Raw genomic sequence first — 26,202 nt, forward strand, 5'->3', positions numbered from 1 at the left:
ACCTACCTCACAGGGTTACTGTAGGGATAAATGGGATATGGAAGAATTTGTGAATTATGTTCTGAGTTCCTTAGGAGATAATAATCTTATAATAAGGAAATAGGAGGCACATCTCAATAGCAGTCCCACCCAGATTCCAGAACTCTGATCCCCCTCAAGAGTCACACTAGCAAGTGGCAAATACAATGTTGTTATGGGATTGGGGGTTGAGTTGGATGATCTCTGAGAGTCCCTTCCATCTCTGTGCTTCCAACTGCTGAAATAGACCAACTCATGGGACAAGTTTAGCCAGCAGATTCCTTTCTGTTATGGCGTTCAGAGAATGACTGTTAATGGCCGTCCTTATCAATAGACAGCAAAGACCGGAATGGGAAGCCCCTTCTCCCCATCCTCAGCCGGGGATAATGCAAGCTTGGAGTCTGTGTGAACAAGAAGTAGAAAAAAACTGAAAAAAGGGCAGGGGTAGTGTTTTTGGAGCTTTGGAGGTGGAGCTGGTTCCCTCTAGAACAGTTGTTCTCAAACTTTTTTGGTTCGCGGCGCACTGTTAAAACATATAAAAATTTTCTGGCGCACTTCGTGTTCAAAATTAAAAATATAGTTTATATTTTAAACTATGAATAAAAATAACTTAATAATAATATACTTTCATAATATTCGTGGCACACCTAGCCACCTTTTTTGAGAATCACTGCTCTAGAAGACCTGATTTATATGGGGGTTTGTTCAGGGTGTTTAATGCTGTTAAACACCTATGTTTAACTTCTCTGTGCTCCATCTATACATCAGTAAATAAAACAAAAATTACCAACAACTCTCCAGTGGCCTCATTACAAAACAAAGCAAGCCTGGGTGAGCACTGCTCCCCTGGAATCTCCTGGAGAACTGGAGATGTGTAAGAATATTTTCCTTTTAGGGTTTATATACAAATTTGGGATCTATTTCTTTTAACTGAGGGCGTGATGATATCTTGCCATTTTGGAAAGAGTTACAGAGCTGCCACTTTGTTTTTTGAGCCCAGCTCTAGCATCTTTTTGCAGCATAAACTGATTTAGTGTTAATAACAATACAATTCAAACCAGGGACAGGGGGTGGAGTTTGATGCTTTGATGCATTTCAGGACAACATACACTTTTTTTATATAACTTTATTATTTGCCCATTAAATTACCAGATTTTAAAATGTGCCCACAAAGTAGGAGACATTCAACTCATCAGGACTGTTCTGAACCCCCTAACTTAAAAAAGCACCCTACTGTCTGGGTTTAAGGTGTTGGTATAAGGCCCTATATTGTTTGGGACCCAGGTATAGAAATAATAATAATAATAATAATAAATTTAATTTCTGTGTCGCCTATCTGGCCAATGGCCACTCTAGGCGACGTACAGCAGTTAAAACATAATTTGATAAAATACAATACAATGATACAATATAAAAACAATATAAGAACAATACAGCAGCAGACAATAATATTAAAACAGGGTAGGAGGCATTCCAATCTTAGTAATTAACCCTCCCCAAAAATCCCGAAGGCCTGTTGAAAGAGCCAGGTCTTTAAGGCTGTACGAAATGTATTTAGGGAAGAGGCATGCCGGAGATCTTGTGGGAGGGAGTTCCAGAGGGTGGGGGCCGCCACTGAGAATGCCCTCTCTCTAGTACCCGCCAATCTAGCTGTTTTTGTCGTCAGGATTGAGAGAAGGCCCTGTGTGGCTGATCTTGTCGGGCGGCATAATTGGTGGCGTTGAAGGCGCTCCGTAAGATAAACTGAGAGATGAGTTGATTTTTCTCTTCTCCGCCTGTCCAACTTTCACATCCATACATAGAGATCAGGAATACCATGGTCTGAATGATCCTGACTTTGGTGTTCAGTGATACATCTTTGCATTTGAGGACCTTTTCTAGTTCTCTCATAGCTGCCCTACCCAGTCCTAGCCTTCTTCTGATTTCTTGACTATTGTCTCCATTTTGGTTAATGACTGTGCCAAGGTATTGATAATCCTGGACAAGTTCAATGTCCTCATTGTCAACTTTAAAGTTACATAAATCTTCTGTTGTAATTCTTTAGTCTTTTTGATGTTCAGCTGTAGTCCTGCTTTTGTGCTTTCCTCTTTAACTTTAATCAGCATTCGTTTCAAATCATTACTGGTTTCTGCTAAGAGTATGGTATTGTCTGCATATCTTAAATTATTGATGTTCCTCCCATTTTCACACCACCATCTTGGTCCAATCCCACTTTCCGTATGATATGTTCTGCGTACAGATTAAGCAAATAGGGTGATAAAATACACCCCTGTTTCACACCCTTTCTGATTGGGAACCAATTGGTTTCTCCATATTCTGTCCTTACAGTAGCCTCTTGTCCAGAGTATAGGTTGCGCACCAGGACAATCAGAGGCTGTGGCACTCCCATTTCTTTTAAAGCATTCCATAGTTCATGACCTACACAGTCAAAGGCTTTGCTGTAGTCTATAAAGCACAGGGTGATTTTCTTCCAAAATTCCTTGGTCTGTTCCATTATCCAACGTATGTTTGCGATATGATCTTTGGTGCCTCTTCCCTTTCTAAATCCAGCTTGGATGTCTGGCATTTCTCGCTCCATATATAGGAAGAGCCTTTGTTGTAGAATCTTGGGCATTACTTGACTTGCACGGGATATTAAGGCAATAGTTCGATAATTACTGCATTCCCTGGGATCCCCTTTCTTTGGAAGTGGGATATATATTAAACATTTCCAGTCTGTGGGCCATTGTTTAGTTTTCCATATTTCTTGAAAATTTTTTGTCAACATTTGGACAGATTCAGTCTCAGTAGCTTGTAGCAACTCTATTGGTATTCCTGGTGATTTGTATCTTCCAAGAATTTTAAGAGCAGCATTCACCTCACATTCTAAAATGTCTGGTTCTTCATCATACGGTTCCTCCATGAATGAATCTGTCATTCATGTACTGCCACATCAACTTGCTGGAAGGGCGGGATATAAATCAAATAATAAACAAACAAACCTGCACGGACATTATGGCCATCCACTGATGATCTCCTGCAAGTTCCCCAACTAACAAAGGTGAGGCAAATTGGCAAATACAGAAGAGGGTGCTTTTGGCTGTGGCTCATAGGCCTGGGGGCCAAATATGGCCCACTAAGCCTCTCTGTCTGGCCATTGAAACCAGTAGTGTAGCAACAATCTCAGAAGTGCAGGATCCCTTCATGATAATCGTGCTACACCCCCTCACAGCCACACCCTCTTTCCCTTATCTCCCTTGCTTTCTCTGTTGTCTAAAGCTACAATGATGAAACTGAGGTTATCATTCTTTGGACACATAATGAGAAGACATGATTCACTAGAAAAGACAATAATGCTGGGGAAAACAGAAGGGAGTAAAAAAAGAGAAAGGCCAAACAAGAGATGGATTGATTCCATAAAGGAAGCCACAGACTGAACTTACAAGATCAACTTACAGGGTGGTTCATGACAGATGCTCATGGAGGTCACTGATTCATAGGGTCACCATAAGTCGAAATCGACTTGAAGGCACATAACAACAACAAAAAGTTTTATTAAGTTCAACTCCCTGGTAAGTGTGTATAATTGACAGGTAAGGGGGGGAAATTTGATTCAGTCTGCATTTAAAGACAAATCTATCACATGCACATTTCCCCCCAAAATATGACAACTGACACACAGCCATTCTTATGAAATTTGCACTTATCCAAAGTTTGCAATACTGTTCTCCAACCAACCAAAGTTTACAAAAATGGATATATTAGGGGAATATGTGCATAAAAATGAACATATTAGTGAAAATAATATACAAATGTGCATTATAGTAGGAAAGTTGTGTGCAAAAATGTGTACTTTAGTCAAAACAGCCTACATTAGGAGAAATTCAGACTAAAATGCTGATGAATTTACATAAGGATTAAAAAAAAAGTGCAAACTGGTGCAGAAATGTGGAGAACCAAATATAAGATTGGAAAAAGTGAGAAACTGAGAGAACTGAAACTGATAGCTCCTTCCATCCCTAATAATTGCATAGCAGAACCAAATGTTCTGGGGTGCATTTTTAATTTACTGGTTACTGCCAGGAACGGGTTCTTGGATTTTCTTCAAAGGTTTGGCAGATAGGAGACCTGTGGCCCTCCAGTGGCTGAAAGACTCCAACTCCCATCAGCCCCAGCTAGCCTGGGCAAATAGTCAGTGACGATGGGAGCTGTAGTCCAACGGTCTGGAGGGCTACAAATCCCCCACCCCTGGGTAATATTCACTGATGAAGCTACCTTCATCTGTTGTGCTGAATTTACTTGTTTCTAACCCCATGAGGGACGCCGGTGGGGGTGGACCCTACGGCTGTTTTCTGGCAGGAAATGTCAGTTCAGTTTATTACTGCATCCCTGTCATTCCTCAAACCGGCTTTCAGGTGTCTCTCGCACTTATTAATATTGGCATGCGGAGTAATTGCAGTTTTGTTATTATGTGCCTTCAAGTACGACTTATGGCGCCCTATGAATCAGTGATCTCCAACAGCATCTGTCATGAACCACCTTGTTATGAAATCCCTTTCACCCTCCCCAAAGAAAATGCCTCTGAGATGCCTCTGCTGAGCCCATAAAGGAAAGTGCACGGAACGCCAGCTGCCATTTTAATAAGGCAGAAAACGGGCTGCTACCTCGCCCTCCTCAGGCGCTGCTGACAGCTCAACAGGTGAAGCTTTTCCCGGAGCTCCATGCCGCACCTGTTGAATTTCTGCCTGCCACTCCGCCGTGAGGAGGGTCCCATGAACCAAGACGGGGGAGAAAAAACAGGCGGCAGCCCCTGCTCATTGTGCGTCAGAGGATTTATAACCGTTTCCATTTACAGGCGCCCGGCTTTCTTCATGAGGTAAAAACAGTCAGATCCGCCATCCTAGTCCCTCAGCTTTTCCCTATTTCTTATTGGCTCCGACTCAATTAAAAAGCACGCCTCCTGTCAATCACACCTTTTTCCTCCCCCTCCCGGCGAACGAAGGCGGGTTGGGCGGGAACTTAAAAAGACTGACTGCAGTGGGCGAGGCTACGCTCAAGCCTACTCCGCGCAACGGCCGCCGCCGCTCCTCTCCCTGCTGCGCATGCGCGGCAGGTGATGCCTTTATTTATTTCCCCCTCCTCCCCTTTCCTTCTTCCTCTGTGTATGGGTAGCATGAGTAGTGGTAGGTGGGTTTTTCTTCCTTCCAGCATGCCTTGCGCGGCAGTGGCGTTGACGTCACCGCCGCCCGGTCCCCGCCGCCATTGGAGTTGGAAGGCTCCTCCGGCTGGTAAAACATAGTGCTGCTGCCTTTCTTCTCAAGCAGCTCCCTCATCGGCCTCCCGGGGAAAAAAAAGGATAAGGAGGGAACGGCGGAAGGGATTATATTCCCCTCAGGGCCAGAGAGAGGGAGGCGACTGCACGGCGCCGGCAGCAACGGCAGCAACGGCAGCGGCTCCCCTCAGCCTGTGTGTGTGGAGGCGAGCGATGTGAGGGAAGGAACGAGCGCGCGCACGAACGAGCCAGCGCGCGCACGCGCGGCTCTCTTCCCCCCATTTTCCCTTGACCTCGAGCTCTCCCCCCGTTTCCCTTTTTTTCCTGTCTCTCTCTCTCACGACGCGCGTGCGCACCCCCTACCCCTGCCAGCCTCCCTCCCTCCTCCCGGGAAAAGCGAGAAACGGGAGGGGGGAGCGCGCCCACCCACTCACGTTCCAGTGTCTCTCTGTGTGTCTCTCTTCCACACATACATCCCCCTTTCTCCCACCCTCCCCCTCTCTTGCCCTCTCCCGTGCTTGGCCTCGCCCCTTCTTCTTTTCCTTCTTCCTCCCCTCCCCGCTTCCCCCCCCCCCATTTCAGGGCGCATGAGAGATGTCTGCCACCAGCGTTGACCCCCAGGTAAGTGGATCACAGTTGGGGAGCCGAGGTGGAAAGGGAAGAACGGCAGTGCCCCGTCCCCTTTCTTCTTCCACCCCCCCCCCCCGCTGTTTGTCTTGTAATTTAAACCTTACCTCCTTGAATTCTCCCGCTCCTTTTCCTTTCTGGGCCTCCACAGCTCTCTCTTACCCACACATTCTACTCTTGTGATGGCAGCCCATCTTCTGGTTTCCCTTTCATGGTAATCTTTCTCTGTTCCCCCTCCTTTTTTTTTCTTCTTTTTTTTTTGCATAAGGCTTTCCTTTCTTCCTCCTTTCTCCAGCCCCTTGTTTGCCTCAGAGTTTGGCCTTCCTTCATGTCACATGGGGACACATACACTGGGCCTTCACAGGGGCTGTTAAAATATTGAGAAGCTGAAAGTGCACACTTAATGTGAGGATGTGCTAGACGCATGTGTACCTCTGATACTCATTTTTCCAAGCTCATCAAGGAGCTATGATTGACCATGGTTCTTCTGAGTGTACACACAGTGCCATTTGTGGACTTGCATTTGTGTAACAGGTGAACTGGTCATAAGAACATAAGAGCCTGCTGGATCAGGCCAGTGGCCCATCTAATCCAGCATCCTGTTCTCACAGTGGCCAACCAGGTGCCTGGGGGAAGCCCGCAAGCAGGACCCGAGTGCAAGAACACTCTCCCCTCCTGAGGTTTCCGGCAACTGGTTTTCAGAAGCATGCTGCCTCTGACTAGGGTGGCACAGCACAGCCATCATGGCTAGTAGCCATTGATAGCCCTGTCCTCCATGAATTTGTCTAATCTTCTTTTAAAGCCGTCCAAGCTGGTGGCCATTACTGCATCTTGTGGGAGCAAATTCCATAGTTTAACTATGCGCTGAGTAAAGAAGTACTTCCTTTTGTCTGTCCTGAATCTTCCAACATTCAGCTTCTTTGAATGTCCACGAGTTCTAGTATTATGAGAGAGGGAGAAGAACTTTTCTCTATCCACTTTCTCAATGCCATGCATAATTTTATACACTTCTATCATGTCTCCTCTGACCCGCCTTTTCTCTAAACTAAAAAGCCCCAAATGCTGCAACCTTTCCTCGTAAGGGAGTCGCTCCATCCCCTTGATCATTCTGGTTGCCCTCTTCTGAACCTTTTCCAACTGTATAATATCCTTTTTGAGATGAGGCGACCAGAACTGTACACAGTATTCCAAATGCGGCCGCACCATAGATTTATACAACGGCATGATGATATCGGCTGTTTTATTTTCAATACCTTTCCTAATTATCCCTAGCATGGAATTTGCCTTTTTCACAGCTGCCGCACACTGGGTCGACATTTTCATCGTGCAGCGTCATCTGCAGCCACTGTATGTATCCTTTTTTGGTGGAAGATAATGCTGCTATAAAACAAGTCTTGTGACACCTTAAATGGATTATGGCATACACTTTCATCAACTACTCATCAGATGCTTGAAGTGTTGTCCTGAGATATAGATGTATATGTACACAAGGTTTAGGATGTACTTCATGCCCCCAAACACTCTGTATCTCTTCACCACTCAAGTTGTGTAGTGTAGGGCTAGCATGGGGAACCTGTGACCCTCCAGTTGTTGCCAGCAAGACCAGTGATCAGGGATAATGGGAATTGGAGTCCAACAATATCTGGAGGGCCACAGGTTCACCATCCCAGGTGTACAGCCTCTTTAGCAAACTGTTTCCAGGCCCTGTAAGTGTCCCTTGCTCAATTTTATTTACCATCCCTTTCTTTCTGTCTTACTGTGTGTATATGTCATTCTTCGACATGCTACTTCTTAATTTGTGCCTGATGGGGATGGGGATAGGGTGTTTTTTTACTTTCGGTTCCCCAAGACTTAGGACACAATGTAACATGGAGGAGGCCAGCAGGAGTGGAGCTGGCGGAAGGGAAAGCAGAGGAAGGGACCGTCACATCCTACTCCCCTCAGGAGCTCCAGAGAGGGGAGTAAACTGGCTGCACCAGCAGAGTTCGGTGAAAGGAAAAGAAATGTATGTTTCTTTCTACTAGCCTTTTTACCAGCATAGAATCTGCCAGGACTGGGGGCCACAGGACAGAGCCGAATGGGGCCTGGATGTGGCGTAAGTCCCCCTCTGCTCAGTTCTGCCCTGATACCACCCAGATTGCCCCTTTTTCAGGCCTTGCGCCAGCTTTGGCAGCACTCAGATATTCCCCAGCTACTCTGTGGCTGCACCCAACAATGGGATTTCTATAGGTGCAGCCTGTCTGCGCCGACACTCGCCTCTGCTGCAGATATGTTGCATCCTGAATTCCCTCAGCCCGGCGTAACTTTCAGGATTGCGCCCTTAATCTTGTTTTTAATTTAGGGATATAAGTATTTTCTCTTCCTCCTTTGCCTTGGCATTTAGGACACTTGAAACTTGTGTCCCTCTTCACGTGTCTTACATCCAACATTTTCCACATCAGATCTGTCATATTGATATTGGAAGGCAGGTTTGCCAAACTTTAAGAACATAAGAAGAGCCTGCTGGATCAGGCCAGTGGCCCATCTAGTCCAGCATCCTGTTCTCACAGTGGCCAACCAGGTGCCTGGGGGAAGCCTGCAGGCAGGACCTGAGTGCAAGAACACTCTCCCCTCCTGAGGCTTCCGGCAACTGGTTTTCAGAAGCATACTGCCTCTGACTAGGGTGGTAGAGCACAGCCATCGTGGCTAGTAGCCATTGATAGCCCTGTCCTTTTGGGGCCTGTGGGTACATTTGTAATTCAGAGAAACTGTCACTATGCACACACTGCAGCTAAGCATGCACTGCAATCTTTTCTGTTGGCTACAATAGAATGTTTCTTTCAAGCCTAATTTTAGTGGGCACCAGGGAAATCCTGTGTATGCATGTGTGCCCACGGGCACCATGTTGGTAACCCTTGTGTAAAGCTTGGGGTTTCTCTGTTCTGCTCACTTTTAGGTATCATTTTGATCCCAGTAGAAGCCAGGTGTTCTTTTCTTTGCTATATCTCCCTGGAAGTTCCTCCTTTGATGTTAATATTCATTTATCTATTTCTCTTTGGTTTCTGCTTTTACTCTGAGACATGGTGCTTGTCAAGTGTGTCTGCCTTTCGGTTCCCAGTCTTTTGTCTTTGAGTGTGAGAGAAATTCTAGTCCAGCATCTTCTTGTCACAGTGACCAATCCTGTGGGAAGCCCAAAAGCAGAAGCGGAGCACAACACTATCCCCATTTCTTTCTTTTTTAAAAATACCATGCCCAGTCCCTGACACACTTTTCTACAAAAGATTCTTTTTTACACTAATTTCTGGCGAGTCCTTGAATACTGCACATCATGCCCTTGACCATTTCTAGCTGACACTAGCAGCAAATACTGTCTGATCATCTAGTATGTATAGTGAAAGATCCAACAGGTAACAGATGCAAAAACTTTTAAGGCCAGAAAGAAAGAGTTGTAATTGGGAATTGTGACTGTAAGACTGTAATTGTGAGTTCACTTTTTCTGTTAATGTGGATTACCATCTATATCAAGTAGTTGATCAATCAACTTTATTACAATCTATATAAAGTAGTTGCTTTATTCTGAGAGCCCAGGAAGTGACATATTATTTGTTCTATCTCTTTTCTTTATCTGAACATGTCCTTATGATGTGACAGAGACCGAAAGGACAAGATAATAAAGGTAAGGAAAATTATTACTTAAAATTGATGGTTCAGAAATTAGATATAATATAGCTGATAAAACTTTGCTTTCTTCGATGAAGTAGAGCCTTTAAAATGCTACAAGAGCTTATACTTACGCAGAAGCAAATCTTGTTGAATTTCAGTGGAGTTTGCTTAGTAAGTCTCATTAGGATTGAAGTCTTGAACTATTTGTATGTTTTCCCACCATGGTTTCTATGCAAGCATTACCTGATAGCTTGTGTTTAAAAACAAAGTTGCATGCTTTTTTTTTTGCAAGAGGGTTGTTTTCATTTCTATAAATATAAAATTAGTAAATTTTCCAAGATCATAATAATTTTGTATTGCAGTTATGCCACTTCCTTTTCTGTTACTGGAGTATTATTGGTAGTTATGGGATTATAGGTCATGGAAGTTGACACATCACTGCTCTTTTTCCACTAAACTATTTTTGGAGCACTTATCCCAAAGTACAAACTTGTCTTGAGTGCAAGATGGAGAGATTTATAAAATATAAACATTATTTGAGAAAGCAAACAGTCCTGCTCACAACTCATTTTGTGTATTTGATCATAGTGTTATATATTTTACTCACATGTATAGTCCACTCAAATTTTAGGGCAGACAACAATGTTTCAAAATGTTCAAGGGGTGTTCCTTGTTTCCTCAAGCAGTTACGGAATTTCTTAGCGTCATCTTGTGGATCTTTTCTTCTTGCAACTTTAATGCTTGGAATTTAAATTTTGCCAGGAGATGTTTAACCTTATATTTTTGCAGCAAGTTTAGAGGGATTTAAAACAGTTTAAAGAAGAGAGCATGGTAGACAAAATAGAAAAGTTTTCCGCTAATCAATTTCCTGTTACCTGCGGAGTTGCTGGCCACAACCCATCACAATGTTAGACATACTGAAGCCCATTGATTTCTGTGGTTTAACTCTGTATGGGTCTATGGTCCTTGGCTTTGAGATATGCTGGTGTTCTGGAAGTGTCCTTCTGTAGCACTTTAAATGTTCACACTGTGCTTCTAGTCCTTCATTTGTTGTTATGTGCCTTCAAGTCGATTACGACTTATGGCAACCCTATGAATCAGTGACCTCTGATAGCATCTGTCATGAACCACCCTGTTCACATTTTGTATGTTCAGGTCTGTGGCTTCCTTTATGGAATCAATCCATCACTTGTTTGGCCTTCCTCCTTTTCTACCCCCTTCTGTGTTTCCCAGCGTTATTGTCTTTTCTAGTGAATCATCATAATAAAGCCTTTTTTGCTTTATGTGATCTGCAGCAAAGTGCGTTAAGTAGTTTTACAATTCTGTGTGTGTAATCCCCTCCCCACACACAGAGTAAGTGTGAATGCTTTGTGTTATGTTGTCACAATAAGCTATTTAAAACTAACTGTCCTACAGTATCCTGTTTGTTTCCAATACAGGTGTTGGTAGTTTTCATAAAAACTTAATTTTTATTTGGCACAGCTTAAGAGAGACCTTGCTGATTTTGTGTACATAAAGGAGCTGGTGTTTTTCTAAAAGTACCCCTGTTGATATCTGTCTAAGGTGGTGCTTGAGCATTTATCACAGGTTACTAAAAAAAACTTTTCTGGTAGCTTTAATACATTCGTTAACTAGTCAGGGGCATTAAAACTTCCTTCAGGGAACCCATTTCTTGTGATCTGGTCTGCCATGGAACATTTGCACACTGCAGACAGTTTTGGTCATGGAGGAGTTATCTGGGTTTTCCCACAGTGGACATGGAGTTCTGGCCAGGCTTGTTGGACCTCACTGGATCCCTGTGCCAACTGAATGCACCTAAGAACATACCTAGTACTCCCCTGAGGCTGCACATTACAAGGGAGATCTACAAGGTTGTATCTAGTGCTCCAAGTACCCATTGAAGTTAATTGTCTGAAGTTAGCCACGTCCATTAATTTCAGCGCGTCTACTCTGAGTGAGACTAATACTAGTTATAGTCTATATGGTAACTGGCGGTCTGTCTTTCAGGGATACTTATCTGTATTGAAGGTCTTCTCACCGAGGAACCTATGATAAGAGAGCCAGTGCGGTTTAGGGCTGCAGTGTTGGACTGAGTCCAGGAAACCAGGGTTCAAATCCCCACTTAGCCATGAAGCTTGCTGGGTGACCTTGGGACAATCAGAGTCTCTCAGCCAAACCTGAGGATAAAACAGAGAAGGAGAGAAAAACCATGTGTACCACCTCAAGTTCCTTGGAGGAAAAGTGGGATATAAATAAGCAGGAATCCCCAGGTTCCTTAGAATGCAGTCTGAAAAGTTGACAATTGCAGATATTGTTGCTAATTAAGCATTAATAGAGAGCTATATACAGTCCAGGAAAAACCCATCTATAATAATGTAGGCAATAAGGAATTGTAGAGTCTCCGTTTAACATAAAGGATGCCAAGATTTGAACTTTAATGACCATTCAGCCAGCATTTTATTGACCTCTTCCTGGCATGCCTTGCTGACTTAGAGACCTCTCGGACTTCTGCTCTTGCTTTTCATTCCCAGGCAAAATGTATGTTAGTACATTGTATGAATGTCACTCCTGTTCTTGCAAGAGCTGTGTTGCAGGTTGTTGAAAAACCTGCTTGCAAGCTGCTCAGTAAATGTCATTCAAACTAGTTTTGTAAGCAACAATGGCATTTGGAGTTCCTGTGAAAGTTTTCTTTTGTGTTGAAATCTGACCCCTTTGCCTTCTCCGAATTGACAGTGCCATAGGATAAAAGCTGCTTTATTTACATATGCTCTGTGCTTTAGGAAATGGTTCTTTAGCAAAACTTCAGGATGTATAGTCTTATAACTGCAGCTCTTTTGTTTCAGTGCAAAATGGTTCTCTTCATCAGAAGGATACAGTTCATGACAATGATTTTGAGCCTTACCTTTCTGGACAGTCAAATCAGGTTAGTTAACACTGCAGAAAAAGTTATTTATTTATTATTCTTTAAAAAAGGGCTTTCGCTGCGCGCAAATCACCAGAAAGCTATGTAGTTTTTTAAAAAGGAAATCCTTCTAGTATATGGTGGAATGAGTCAGACTACTAATACTAATGTAGTACTCCCTCTGATTTCAGGTAAACAAATAACCACTGGCTTAGCTAAGTCAACGGTCACTCGCATGTGAGTTCAGAATGCTGTGATTTCTGTGTATCTTCTTGAGAAGTAAAGATCAGGCTGTTCTTAACACAGTTAATGCTGATAATTTTTATCTAAAATGCTTGTAAAACCGAGTTGCTGAAACATCTACTTAATTGGTAGTTCCACTTTTTTAGCAAAGTCTTTTAGTTAAGCTTCCTCAAAAAGAAAAACCCAACTAGTCCCTGAAATGCTGAAGTTTTTGGGCGCACTCAAAACTGCCTGGGCTGAGGGAGGGAAGAAGAGGAGAGAGCATCAGTATAGTAGCTTCTTGGGCACATAATCAGTTCATTTGCATGAAAGCATAAATGAAGGTATTTTATATAAAGTAGCTGATGTAAGCTCTGTTTCATACTGGTACATTGTACTTGAGAATGTGCATTCATAATTTCAAGGAATGCTGTTGTGGGGAGCATACTCTATTTCCAAGCAAGCAGCTGTTTTTAGAAAGCTACAGCTCTTTGTAAAATTCCTGACCCTGCACGTCATTTTTGCCATCTATTTTCTGTGTGTGGACAGGATCTCCTCCTCTGCTTCTATAAGGTGCCAACAACTTACAAATAAATCTTTGTAGGAACACAGGAAGCTGCCCTATACTGAGTCAGACCATTGGTCCATCTAGCTCAGTATTGCCTACACTGATTGACAGTGGTTTCAGACAGGGAGTCTCTCCAGGCCCCACATGGAGATGCTGGGGATTGAACTTGGGACCTTCTGCATACAAAGCAGATGCTCTACCCCTGAGTTACGGCACTTCCTCCAAAATAGGAATGTAGGAAGCTGCCTTATCATGAGTCAGACCATTGGTCCATCAAGCTCAGTGTTGTCTGCACTTGGCTGTCCAGTGTCTCAGGCAGGCGACTTTGCCAGGCCGCCTGGAAATGCTGGGAACTCAATCTGGGACCGTCTGCATGTAAGGCAGATCCTCTACCACTGAGGTACAGACCTTCTTTATCAGTAGACAATATCCTGGTAGGTCCATCTTCCTTATCCATGCAGTTCTTTTTCCTTTCCCATCCCAAGTAGTGAAGGTGTAGTTCCATTAAAAGAAATCTGGCTGCCATATTGGATCTTCTGAATTGAATAAAATATGTTTTTTTCCCCCAACACACATCTCTGGGTTTCTTGGGATCATGTGAAACATACTGCTCAGCACCCTTAAGGATGTTGGGGGACCTTCTGGAGCGGAAAGTTTTGAATGCTTGAGTTTATAAATATATAGGCATTATCTTGAACAAATGACATGCCAAATTTTGACAGACCAACCAAATGCAAAAGATATATATGGCTTCATTTTTTCCAGTTCATGTGACAGACGAAGTCAGTACTTCTCAGTGAATGCATATGTATCAATATTGGCAGAGTTTGAATAACTTGCATACTATGTCATTCATCACTGTGGGTTGACTTGTCACTCCTGTGGGGAAGGGTGGCTTCAAAGAAGCCCAGTAAGAGCCGGTAACCATTTTCTGTAGCTCTGCACTCAGTACTGTGACACACTCCTTCCATGTAATTGTACTACAGTTTTTACCAAAGGCTGATGGGGCAACGCCTGCCAGTGAAACCCTGGCCACTTTTTCCAGCAGTAAACACTGCCCATGTTGCATGGCATTCATGTGGGTGAAGCTCGTTGCTGGAGTGGACTGGACATACTGTTTTGCTATATAGTTTTAATTGATAGTTTTAAGCTGCTTTGTGAAAAGCTGTATATAAACAACTTAAACATGGTTTGTCATGTTGCAGTTGGACAGTTTTGCCAGAGATTATCTCTTCCACATGCACTAGCCCTGAAACTATTTAAGGCAGGAAATGTTTTAACTGTCAGGCTGCACATTTGTAATAGAACATCAGAAACCCTAAACAGATAACCAGGTTAAAAAGGTGAAATTAACCAGTTAGGGTTTTGATCCCAAGAAGCCCGGAGATGTGTGTTTGGGGGGGGGGATCAGAATCTCTTAAAAGTTAAATAAAACTTGGTTGAAATAAGACATAATACTGAGGCTTTCCCTCAGGATCTATTTGTACTTATGTGACAGAAGGCAAGCAGAATGGTTGGAAAATGAAGCTGCTTTATCTTGCTAAGGCTGTACATGGAAATGTTAGACTTGGATTTATGAGATAGTGACAGGTCACAAAATTGTACTGGAATGGTGAGGATATCAAAAATACTTGGGGCTGAACATGTAAATCGCTTGTAATTATGGTCCCTTCTAGCTTGAATGGTGTGTGGGCTTTGAGATAGCAAAAGCCTCCATGTTTAAATGTAGTCCAGAGTTAGAAAATAATAAAATAATAAAAATAATAATAATTTAATTTTTGTGTCGCCTATCTGGCCAAGGCCACTCTAGGCGACGTACACAATTAAATTCCGGTAAAATACAATTTAAAATACGATTTAAAATACATAGCAATACAATACAGTCGACCATAAAGGATTAAATTACAGCATAAAACAGTATGTAAACAACGGGCGTTCAGTAATAGTGATAAAAGCTTAGCCCACCCCAGAGGTCCCGAAGGCCTGTCCAAAGAGCCAGGTTTTTAATGCTCGGCGGAATGCATCCAAGGAAGGGGCATGTCGAAGATTGAACGGGAGGGAGTTCCAGAGAGTGGGGGCCGCCACTGAAAATGCCCTCTCCCTAGTTCCCACCAACCTAGCTGTTTTCGTTGGTGGGATGGAGAGAAGGCCCTGTGTGGCTGATCTAGTCAGGCGGCTAAGTTGGTGGTACTGGAGGTGCTCCTTCAGGTAAACTGGGCCGAGACCGTATAGGGCTTTAAAGGTTAAGACCAACACCTTGAATTGGGCCCGGAAAGCAACTGGAAGCCAGTGTAGATGAACTAACACCGGCGTAATGTGATCACGGCGGCGGCTATTTGTAAGTAAACGGGCCGCCGCATTTTGTACCAGCTGTAGTTTCCAGGTCGTTTTCAAGGGTAGCCCCACGTAGAGCGCATTGCAGTAGTCCAGTCGAGAGGTGACCAGTGCATGCACTACCAGTGGGAGCTGATGAGCAGGGAGGTATAACATCATAGTGCAAGAATCACAGTTTTTTCCCTATGAATTATCAATACTTACCTTTTGTATTTGCTGTATCCCGTGACACTAAATAAAAATAGTGGCACCAATAACTGGGAGGACTGTTCCTACTGAAATCAGACAGGTGCCTACGATCCTGATATTTTGTTGCCTGCTGAACGTATATTTGTTATGTTAACTGTTTTTAGAGAGTTAATGTGATTCATTGTTGGTCATTTGTTTTGTTTTATGTTTTTTGTATTTTAAGTGGTTCAATCTACAGCAGGGGGAATGGAGAGAAATGGAAGATAACAATATTATAAATAAAGTTAACTTCAGAAGGGTTAACTGTAAATACATTAGAAGCAGGAAACTTCTTTAAATACATTAGAAGGCAGGCAGTTGGACCTTTGGTGACAAGAGAGTCAAAAGGTGTGCTGAAAGAGGTTGCAGTGAAGCTGAGGATTGTATCCAACTAAGTCCTACTCAAAGTAGACCCATTTTTATTTTATTTACTATTTTATTTATATCCCACCCTTCCTCCTATCAGGAGCCCAGGGCAGCAAACAGAAACGCTAAAAACACTTTAAAACATCATAAAACACCTTAAGACATTAAAACAAAACAACGTTAAAAACATTTTTTTAAAAAGCTTTAGAAACATCTTTTAAAAAAGGGTTAAAACATTATTAAAAAAACACATATTAACAAGCAATTCTAACACAGATGCAGACTGGGATAGGTCTCAACTTAAAAGGCTTGTTGAAAGAGGAAAGTCTTCAAAAGGCACCGAAAAGATAGCAGAGATGCCTAATAATCAAGGGGAGGGAATTCCACAGGGTAGGTGCTGCCACACTAAAGGTCTGTTTCCTATGTTGTGCAGAACGGACCTCCTGATAAGATGGTACCTGCAGGAGGCCCTCACCTGCAGAGCGCAGTGATCGACTGGGTATATAATGGGTAAGACAGTCTTTCAGGTATCCTGGTCCCAAGCTGTATAGGGCTTTGTACACCAAAACTAGAACCTTGAACTTGGCCCAGTAGCAAGTGGGCAGCCAGTGCAATTCTTTCAGCAGTGGGGCGACATGTTGGCGATACCCTGCCCCAGTGCTCTTGCTGCCGCGTTTTGCACCAGCTGCAGCTTCTGGACTAACCTCAAGGGCAGCCCCACATAACCGTAACTTAGTCATGTCCATTAATTTCAGTGGGTCTGTTCTGGGTAGGACTAGCGCTGGCCACAACTCTGAGTGAGCTCTGCATCTGTCTTTGCTGAAGAAGATGTAAGGCAAATCCTAGTGCCTGAACCTGTCTTGAGGAACTGACACAAGCAGTGGTGACAAGAGACTTAACATCTAGGCCTTATTGACATATTAAACAGACAAATTGCTGGGTCTAGATGGCATCCATCCAAGAATTCTTTTAACTCAGATGTGAAATTGCTGGTCTTCTAACAAAAGTATGTAACTTTTCCTTAAGACCAGTTTTCATACTTGAGGACAAGACAGCTTTAACACCAATTTTAGAAAGGGGATTTGGGGACATCAGGGAAATCACAGACCAGTTAGTTTAACAACTGTTCCAGGAAAACTGGTGGAAAGCATGATTAAAGATAAAATTACCAGGCATATAGAAGAATACAATTTTGCTGAAGAAGAATCTGCATGGCTACTGCATAAACCCTGTGTAAATCCTGCATAATCTTTTAGAGTTCTTTGAGAGTGTCAACAAGCATATAAATTAAAGGTGAATCCAGTAGATACTGTATACTTAGATTTTCAAAAAGCTAACCCCACCAAATACTCCTGAGTAACCTTTGCAGTCATGGGATAAGAGGACTGGTTAAGAAACAGGAAGCAGAGAGAAGGGATAAACTGACAGTTCTCACATCAGAGGGATGTAAGAAGTGGGGTCCTCAATCAGCATTGGCACCTGTGCTTTTTAAATGGCCTGGAATCATAAGTGGGCAGTGACAAAGCCAAGTTTCCTGGTAACACCAAATAAATGACACCACCAATTGGTAGGTTGAAAACATATTCAGAAAGTTTTCCAACGCTTCATTTTTCTGTTGCAGAAATTCATTAATAACAATGAATGGATGCCAATTGCAACAGCAAGCTTGGCCATTTCAAAGTTTACTAAATACAAAAATAAACTAAAATAGCTCACTGTAGGCATCAGGAAGTTGTCCAATGAAGATTACCCTATACAAATCCTAACTTCAAAATTCAAGATGTAATAATGAGCACCAACTTGGATGGCTTTTGACTACCTTCATTATGACCTTCATTACTGTAGGGAGTATGCCTCTTAATACCAGTTGCTGGTGGAGTGCAAATGAAGAGAGTGTCATTGCACTCATGCCTTTCTGGGAGTTTCTTGTAGGCATCTGGTTGGCCACTGAAAATAGGATCCTGGACCTGTGAGACTTTGGCCGGATCCAGATTAATATAAACTGGATTTTGTAGAAATGACATGGAAGATTTCCAAGGGTTTGGGCAGAGGCAGTGTTCAAGAGTGGGAGAATATATGACTGCAGGTGAAAGAAGGTGAGGAGTCAGTTTTATGAGAGGGACCATAACAGGAAATTGGAGAACGTACGAAAGCAGGCACGGGACCTTAACGTAGGGATAGGGTACCTATGGCCCTCCAGCTGTTGTTGGACTAAAACTCCCATCATGCTTGAGTGCTGGCCATACTGGTTTGTACCGATTGGAGTTGGAGTCCAACATCATCTGGAGGGCCACAGGTTCCCCAGCCCTGCCTTAAAGAGTAAGAACATCTGAAAGGCTTTGCTGGACCAGACCAAACATCTACAGTGGCCAGCTGGTAGTGTAAAAGGACAAGTAAGTTGAGACATGTGAAGTAGAGCCAAGGAGTGATGGACTGTGGTTGAAATACCTGACAAGATGGAAAATGATGGCAACAGAATTCTGGATAGACAAACTGAACCAAGATGAGTGAGAAATGCTAATGAGATTAACAAATGTGCAAAATAACAAGAGTGTGGGCCAAAGAGCAATGGTGATGATTACAAAGGGCCAGAACTTTGCAGGACTGTGGAGTAAGAAGTGACATGTAGTTTAACATGTAGTTAAATCTGAGGGTGAAAGAGGAGAGTCAACTGTGAAGCGTGTGATATGCCTTTGCAATAATGTGCGTGAGGATGGAAATAGTCACTGGAATTTGCATTTGTACTGGATTGTCTCTCATGGGTTTTTGTGATGTTTGCACAGTGGTATTAATCTTGTTCCAGAGCAACACATTTTTCATTTAGGTAACTGTCAACATCTGAGACTTTTCAAACTCACTTCATAAGTTGGTATATTTTTGAGAACACTTTTAAAAGCTTGAAGGATAAGAAACTCAGTTCTAATGTTGTGACATTGGCATCTTGTGAAATTAGTTTGGACACATCCCAATTCAACACTAGCTAAACAGAATATGCCCACTGAAGTTGAAGAAGCCTAGACTTATGGTTTACATTTACCACTTCCCAGTAAAGCCCCAAAGTTATTTACAAGCAAGTAAAATACAATAATAAAATTACACAAATATATTAAAAACAGTTTTAACAGTATAATATCACTAGTGATACCCAAATACCTTCGAAAACAAAAACATCTACATGTCTCTTGCTACATACAATTAATGGGAACGTTTGTGAACTAAGAAATAGACCTGGTTTAACTTGAGAGATTGAAAGTAGTTGAGAAGGAAGGGGGTCTTCCAAACATTTAACTAATTTGATAGCTTTTTAAGCTATAGTACTGCATAAGATTTGAACCTTTCTGAAGCATCTCTTCTGGTTTGAATAACATTGTGACTATCTGAACCTGAAATGACTTTTCTTGTCTTTAACAGAATAACAGCTATCCATCAATGACAGATCCCTACCTGTCCAGTTATTATCCACATTCTATTAGCTATCCCTACTCTCTCAGTGAAGCACCGTGGTCAACTGGAGGAGACCCTCCTATTCCATACCTCACTACCTATGGACAGCTCAGTAACGGTGATCATCATTTCATGCATGATGCTGTTTTTGGACAGCCTGGTGGACTGGGGAACAACATTTACCCGCACAGATTTAATTTTTTCCCTGAAAACCCACCTTTCTCAGCATGGGGAACAAGTGGGTCCCAGGGGCAGCAGACTCAAAACTCTGCATATGGGAACAGCTACAGCTATCCACCCAGTTCTCTTGGTGGAACTATTGTGGACGGGCAGACAGGATTTCATAATGATACCTTAAATAAAGCTCCTGGGATGAATAGCATTGAGCAGGGAATGGTTGGACTGAAGATTGGTGGGGATGTTACAGCTTCCGCTGTGAAAACAGTAGGTTCTGTGGTGAACAGTGGTGGGATGACGGGTGCTTTGTCTGGCAATTGTGGATCAAGTATAAACTTGCCAGTATCTAAGCCAACCTCTTGGGCTGCTATTGCTAGCAAACCTGCAAAACCTCAGCCCAAGATGAAAGCAAAGAGTGGGCCTGTGATAGGAGGAGCTTTGCCTCCACCACCTATTAAACATAACATGGACATTGGCACTTGGGACAATAAGGGACCTGTGCCCAAAGTTCCAACTCCTCAGCAGATCCCTTCTCCTCAATCAGCCCCACAGCCTCAAATTATTCAGCCTATTCCTGCCCAGCCACCTCCACTGACCCAGATGCCATACCAGAACCCTCAGCCACCCCCATCTCAAAACAGGTGGGTGGCGCCTCGTAACAGAAATTCAGCTTTTGGCCAAAGTGGAGGAACTGGTAATGAGAACAACTTGCCTGGCAATACCCCAGCAAACTCCATCCCAGGCAGTGATTCTCACCCTGTTCTTGAAAAACTGAAAGCTGCTCACAGTTATAACCCTAAGGATTTTGAATGGAACCTTAAAAATGGACGTGTGTTCATAATAAAGAGTTATTCTGAGGACGATATTCATCGTTCTATTAAATATTCCATTTGGTGCAGCACAGAGCATGGCAACAAGCGTTTGGACAGTGCTTTCCGCTCTATGAATAGCAAGGGTCCAGTCTACTTACTCTTCAGTGTCAACGGCAGTGGACATTTCTGTGGAGTGGCGGAAATGAAGTCACCAGTAGATTATGGCACCAGTGCTGGTGTCTGGTCTCAGGACAAATGGAAGGGGAAGTTTGATGTCAAGTGGATCTTTGTGAAAGATGTGCCCAACAACCAACTCCGACACATCAGGCTGGAGAACAATGACAACAAACCAGTTACAAACTCCCGTGACACTCAGGAGGTGCCCTTAGAAAAAGCAAAACAAGTGCTTAAAATTATTGCTACATACAAGCACACAACCTCCATCTTTGATGACTTTTCTCATTACGAAAAGCGGCAGGAGGAGGAAGAAGTGGTGCGGAAGGTAAACTGGCTTTAGAATGTTGTATGTAACTTATGGAAGGAAATTATTTGGTGGGGAGGAGAGAGGGTGAGGCTAAGGCCTTGAAAGGGGCTTCTGATTTATTTAAAAATGCTGCCCTGGGCTCCTGCTGGGAGAAAGGGTGGGATATAAATCAAATAATAAATAATATGTGCCTATACTTCATGTCTGTCATGGTCTTTCCGGAGACCCACGTCTTCCATACATGTCAGTGCTAGTAGGTTAAAAAGCTCAGCATCTGAGCTGTCGAATTTGGCTCATATACTTGAAGAACAATTGATTAGGCCCAAACCTATGCCCTTTTGCTGGCACACAGTGGAGGGGGCAAAAGTGCATTCTGATGGCAGTCTCTTGTGCCTTATAAGGTGTCACTCTAGAGAAACCCTCCCCCCAACATTGGCAGTCCACAGGTAGTTGTGTGAAAGCATCTGTGTGTGGATGAAACACAGTAGAGTGGATCTTGGCCTATATTCAGTAACATTGATATCATGGTTTGCACATACACTGACTGCACCAGATATTTTAATATGCATTGCAATTCAATTTGTTCCTTGATAATAAAATATAATAGATCACATGTAGAGTGAGGATTCAGGTACCAATTTTCGAAGAGCACGAACAGGGATTTTTTTTCAGGGAAACTCCATAACGGAAGAGCCAGAAGAGTGGGGCTGAACAGTAAATGGGCTTTAACCAGGGCTGTGAAGTCGGAGTTGTGGAGTCGGAGTCGGGAGCAATTTTGGGTGGAGTTGGAGTCGGTAGAAATGTACCAACTCCAACTCCTTCATAAATGGCAAGTGTATATTAACTGGTAATAACAAATGTACTATAGTAAAATGGTAGCACAAGGCATTTCATCACCACCATGTGAATCCAGAGCTTGGAAAAGTTACTTTTTTAAACTACAACTCCCATCAGCCCCAGGGATTGGGCTTGTGGGAGTTGTAGTTCAAAAAAGTAACTTTTCCAAGCTCTGGATTCATGTGGTGATGATGAAATGCCTTGTGCTACCATTTTACTACAGTGAATTTGTTATTACTAGTTAATATACATTTGCCATTTATGAAGGAGTCGGAGTCGGACAGTAGAAAAATAGAGGAGTCGGAGTTGAAGGTCTGGCACACCGACTCCACAGACCTGGCTTTAACTTTGAAGTAAATTATCATTTACTGGTGTAACCACTCCCCCCACTTTTAGCTACAAGTATAACCCAGCAATCTCGTAAGACAGACAACTAAAATCAGTTCAAATTCCCCGCAAAAATGACAAAATGCAGTTTACTAGGAGGAACAATAATAGGAAGAAGAGACACTTAACAGCCATGGTGAGCGTGTATTTAAAGAAACCAGGAATGTAGGACAACTGGAAGGTCTGCTAAATCAAGTATCTAGATTTGAGAATAAATGAGGCCCTCACTACATCAGCTCTGAGCTCAGAACGTTATTCAGGCAGTAGCGATTGTATCCTTGGCTTTAGTCTGGGCTCCTACTGGGAGGAAGGGTGGGATATAAATCAAATAATTAATAAAAAAAAGATCCTGTATTTGTCAGGTAAGACCACCTATTGGCCTTTCAAGTGAGATTCTCTCCTTTCAGCTGCTCCTACTTGACAAGGAGGAGGCTGTGTCTCAGCTGCCGGTTGTTTCAGGCTCCAAGTTTAGCTTTTTTTAAAAGCATCTACTCTAAATTGTAGATAAACCTAGGCATGTGGTAGACATGTGATGCTTCCTAGGAAAAATATGCGGCTGGAAAGGTTTCTTTCCTTTTCCCTGGGCTTAATTGAGTTACCTGAAATGCCTTCATTTTACGATTCCCTGGGGAGTAGGGGATAATGTGCTATTTCCCTAAATTGAGCTCTTGTTTGTAGAAGCTCCGTGTACTGGCATCAGCTCTAATTTAATTGCCAGTTACTTTTTACACTGAAGTGAAAAACAAAATTATCCTTGTCCAATGCTGTAACGGGGAGATAACAATTCATCTTATTTAATATTAAGGAAATGTGGGATCTGGTTTTATGAGTAGTGATGTAGAAGATATGGCAGTAGTTTTATTTCCCGCTTAAATACATCAGAATAATGTACAGAGGAAAGTCCTGCATTGTGGACTTAGCCTGATGATTGTATTAAAACCATACTAGTGCCTGATGTAGCAAAAAAGATTCTTGGGCCACAGTACAAAGAAGAAAGTGGTGCAAGGTTGCTGTTGCTCGCAAGGTTTCAGTGTTTTTCTGTGCAGCAGCTCATTCCTGAAGCAACAAGCCACTACCAAGTTTAAAATACTATTTTGAGTCATAGATTCAGAATTGTTTCTTCATGATATACAAGTGTGCATACAGTCTCTGACAGCAGACACGTTGGCATATTTAGGTGATCAATGAACTGACTGCAGTAGTTTCCTTTTAAAAAAAATACCAACAGGCTAGGCATCCAGAGTGCCTCTTTCAGCAAGCCGAGGGACTTGCATAGTCTCAGTGTTAAAATGTGGGGGTTGGGAGGGGGCGACTGTTGTTGAAGAAACACAAGCCCAGCATCCTGTTCTGCATGTTTATATAGCTTGGTTTGGGATATATCCTGCTCTTCAGCCAAAGGGTTGTTGAGAGGGACTATCAAAGATTTAGACATATTTAAACAATAAAAGTGAACAGAGCAGCCAAAGCATATCTCTGCCAGACCAGGATAAAAAAAACACCCTAAAAATATAAAAGAGGAGGTCTGATTTCATGACATTGGCTACGTTTGCACAGCATGCTGAACCAGACCTTAGCTTGGCTAAGCCAAGGTTTGGTTTACCATGTCATCTAAACGGGGACTTGTGGTTAAGCTCACTAACCGTGAGCTGTAGGCTTCTTGGCAAGCTTATGGAATTCCATGTAGGCAGATGAGGGGGCTGGCTCTGCGCCAGTAGTAGGTAGGGTGGTGTAGCTTACCTGGCTTCCCAATGTCCCATGTGGCTGCCAGTTACTGAGAGGCAACAGGGAACTTGGCATGGTGTGAGCGCAGTGGCAGGAGCGTTGGAGTGGCTCTATCACTGCGTCTCTGCCGAGTTTCCCGTTGCCTCTCCCCTCACAGTAACCAGCAGCTACATGCAGCGTTGAGAAGCAAGGTAAGTAACGCCACGCTGGCTGCTACAGCTTCGTGGGCTCCCAGAGGAGGGGTGATCTCCATTCCTCCTTTGCGGGCCACTAGCAGGTTAGTAAATATATAGATAGATATTAGCAGGCCAGAATCTTCTGTGAGCTTCTTTACAAGGTGTTTTAAGTTATAATTTATAAACGAACATACTTCCCCGTACCTGGGAAGTCCAATGAGTATATAGAAACTGCTGTCTTATTTGTGGGTGCTCTGGTTTGGCTTCCAGGCTGATAATCACAGAACCACCAACTTTTGGTGTTAGGGGCATCCATGATGGTAAATTTTAAAAATTGTGCAGACCAGAACTTTTCCTTAATGGGGACATTCTGTTGTATTACAGGGAGTATTTGTTCATTTTGTATGCACATCAAATCTCCTGAAACGTGGAGGGAATTATACACCCTGTTACTTTAAATCTGTGGCTGTTGCAATGCACCTTAAAACTGGTACAAGTAAGAGCTTTGGTGGGTTTTTCAGAGTTCTAATATGATTTTTTTTCCTTTACAGGAACGTCAGAATCGAAATAAACAATAAGAATAAACATATATATGGTTTGCTATAAATATATATATACTAGAACTGATATTAAATTTGATTATGAAAAATCAAACCTTTTTAAAATTTGTCCTGATGCCACATTCTGGCATCAGGAGACTGTAAAGCTTTCAGCTCCAATATCTTTTTGTGCAGGAGAAACTAAATTGTTGCATCTTTTAAGTACATTGTAGTGTGTGTGTGGTTTTGGTTTTTTTTTGCCCAGGTGAATATGCATTAATTTGTATCTTTCCTATGTAAAATGCTGTAGAATCCATTAATAAAAGTGTTTTCCTGTTTTTAGTTTTTTAATTTGGTTAAATAAGTTCATCTATAATTGAAGATTCTTAAAAATATTAGTATTTCCAAAGACTTTTTAACTTCAGCACAAATTATGTTTCTAATCTGAAAATTCACCATAATTTTATATTTATGTACTACAGATCCTCTTGTTTTAACCATCCCCCCAATTGTCTTGATTCTTCATGGCAACCATATAAACAAACCTGTGTATTTTAATTTGTCATTTATTTGGTGAAATACCAAAAGCATTGACAATGCAGCAAATTCAGATCTCTTTGTATAGTTCACTTTTTATCTGTTCTGTTTATCTTTAAAAAAATATTAAACACTTCTGTCTTGTAGAAAATGAAAAGGCATAATTCAGAAGAATCACGTCTCACCCAAGCTGCATAAATGAGAATTATACAAATGCAATTGTGCACTTGCATAATTTTCAGTCATTTTCAGTGAAGTTTGCATGAGAAATGTTCCCCATGGGTTGAACCTTATGCAGTCTAAAAATGCTTTTATCATATTTGGTGAATTGGTGCTCTTTCATGTGCACCTGCTATATCATATCCTGCGACAAAAAGATGAGATTTTCTCTGCCATCATTTTTGTGTTGTAGTTTTTTAATGGTTTAAATGTTTTCAGCATTGCAGGGGCTTGGGAGCAATGTGGCTTTTAAAGGCTTTTTTCAGCTTTCTAATACCCATTAAATCATTTTTAATCTGTCCCGTTTTTGTTCTTCACCCACGTTCTCTCAAATGTCATTTAAAATTTTATCTCAATAATGGTGAGCTTTAATATAGAATCTTAGTACAGACTCATATGATGGATTATGCTTCAGATGTTTAAAACAGTGTGTATGTGTCTATTTTTTCTGTTGGATGAGTAAAAACAACTGTTTTAAGAATCGGAATTTGCTGTCATGTTTTTGTGGAATGAGGGAGCTATTGAAGAAATGGCCACCAACCGGAGTTTCAAAATTAAGCATGAATTCTTGATGCTCATGCCTGTTGCTCTAGCACACTGAACCTGCACGTGTTTATTGTAGAGGATCTTTTACTTATATTAGAAAACAAATATCTTCTGAAAACTACTTACTCAAGAGGACCTCCAATTTAAATGAAAGTTTAAGCTGT

General features: G+C 42.3%; 1 protein-coding gene across 9 annotated transcripts; it reads left to right on the forward strand.

Annotated features, from left to right (window-relative positions):
* The first annotated feature begins 5,086 nt into the window (after positions 1 to 5,086).
* On the forward strand, positions 5,087 to 25,074 carry YTHDF1 (YTH N6-methyladenosine RNA binding protein F1). Of its 9 annotated transcripts, none has more exons than XM_061631020.1 (6): positions 5,092 to 5,110; positions 7,192 to 7,243; positions 9,527 to 9,551; positions 12,382 to 12,461; positions 19,570 to 21,093; positions 24,749 to 25,074. In XM_061631020.1, exons 1-6 carry the CDS (start codon positions 5,100 to 5,102, stop codon positions 24,773 to 24,775), a joined length of 1,719 nt encoding a protein of 572 aa, XP_061487004.1. In that variant the 5' UTR covers positions 5,092 to 5,099; the 3' UTR covers positions 24,776 to 25,074. The 9 variants fall into 9 exon arrangements, with proteins under 9 accessions (XP_061487011.1, XP_061487004.1, XP_061487008.1 ...); XM_061631024.1 differs by lacking the exons at positions 5,092 to 5,110; positions 7,192 to 7,243 and adding exons at positions 5,142 to 5,180; positions 12,632 to 12,677; XM_061631023.1 differs by lacking the exons at positions 5,092 to 5,110; positions 7,192 to 7,243 and adding exons at positions 5,142 to 5,180; positions 16,592 to 16,668.
* The last annotated feature ends 1,128 nt before the right edge of the window (positions 25,075 to 26,202 follow it).

Source organism: Rhineura floridana, chromosome 6, assembly GCF_030035675.1.
Source record: "Rhineura floridana isolate rRhiFlo1 chromosome 6, rRhiFlo1.hap2, whole genome shotgun sequence".
NCBI classification, from domain to species: domain Eukaryota; kingdom Metazoa; phylum Chordata; class Lepidosauria; order Squamata; family Rhineuridae; genus Rhineura; species Rhineura floridana.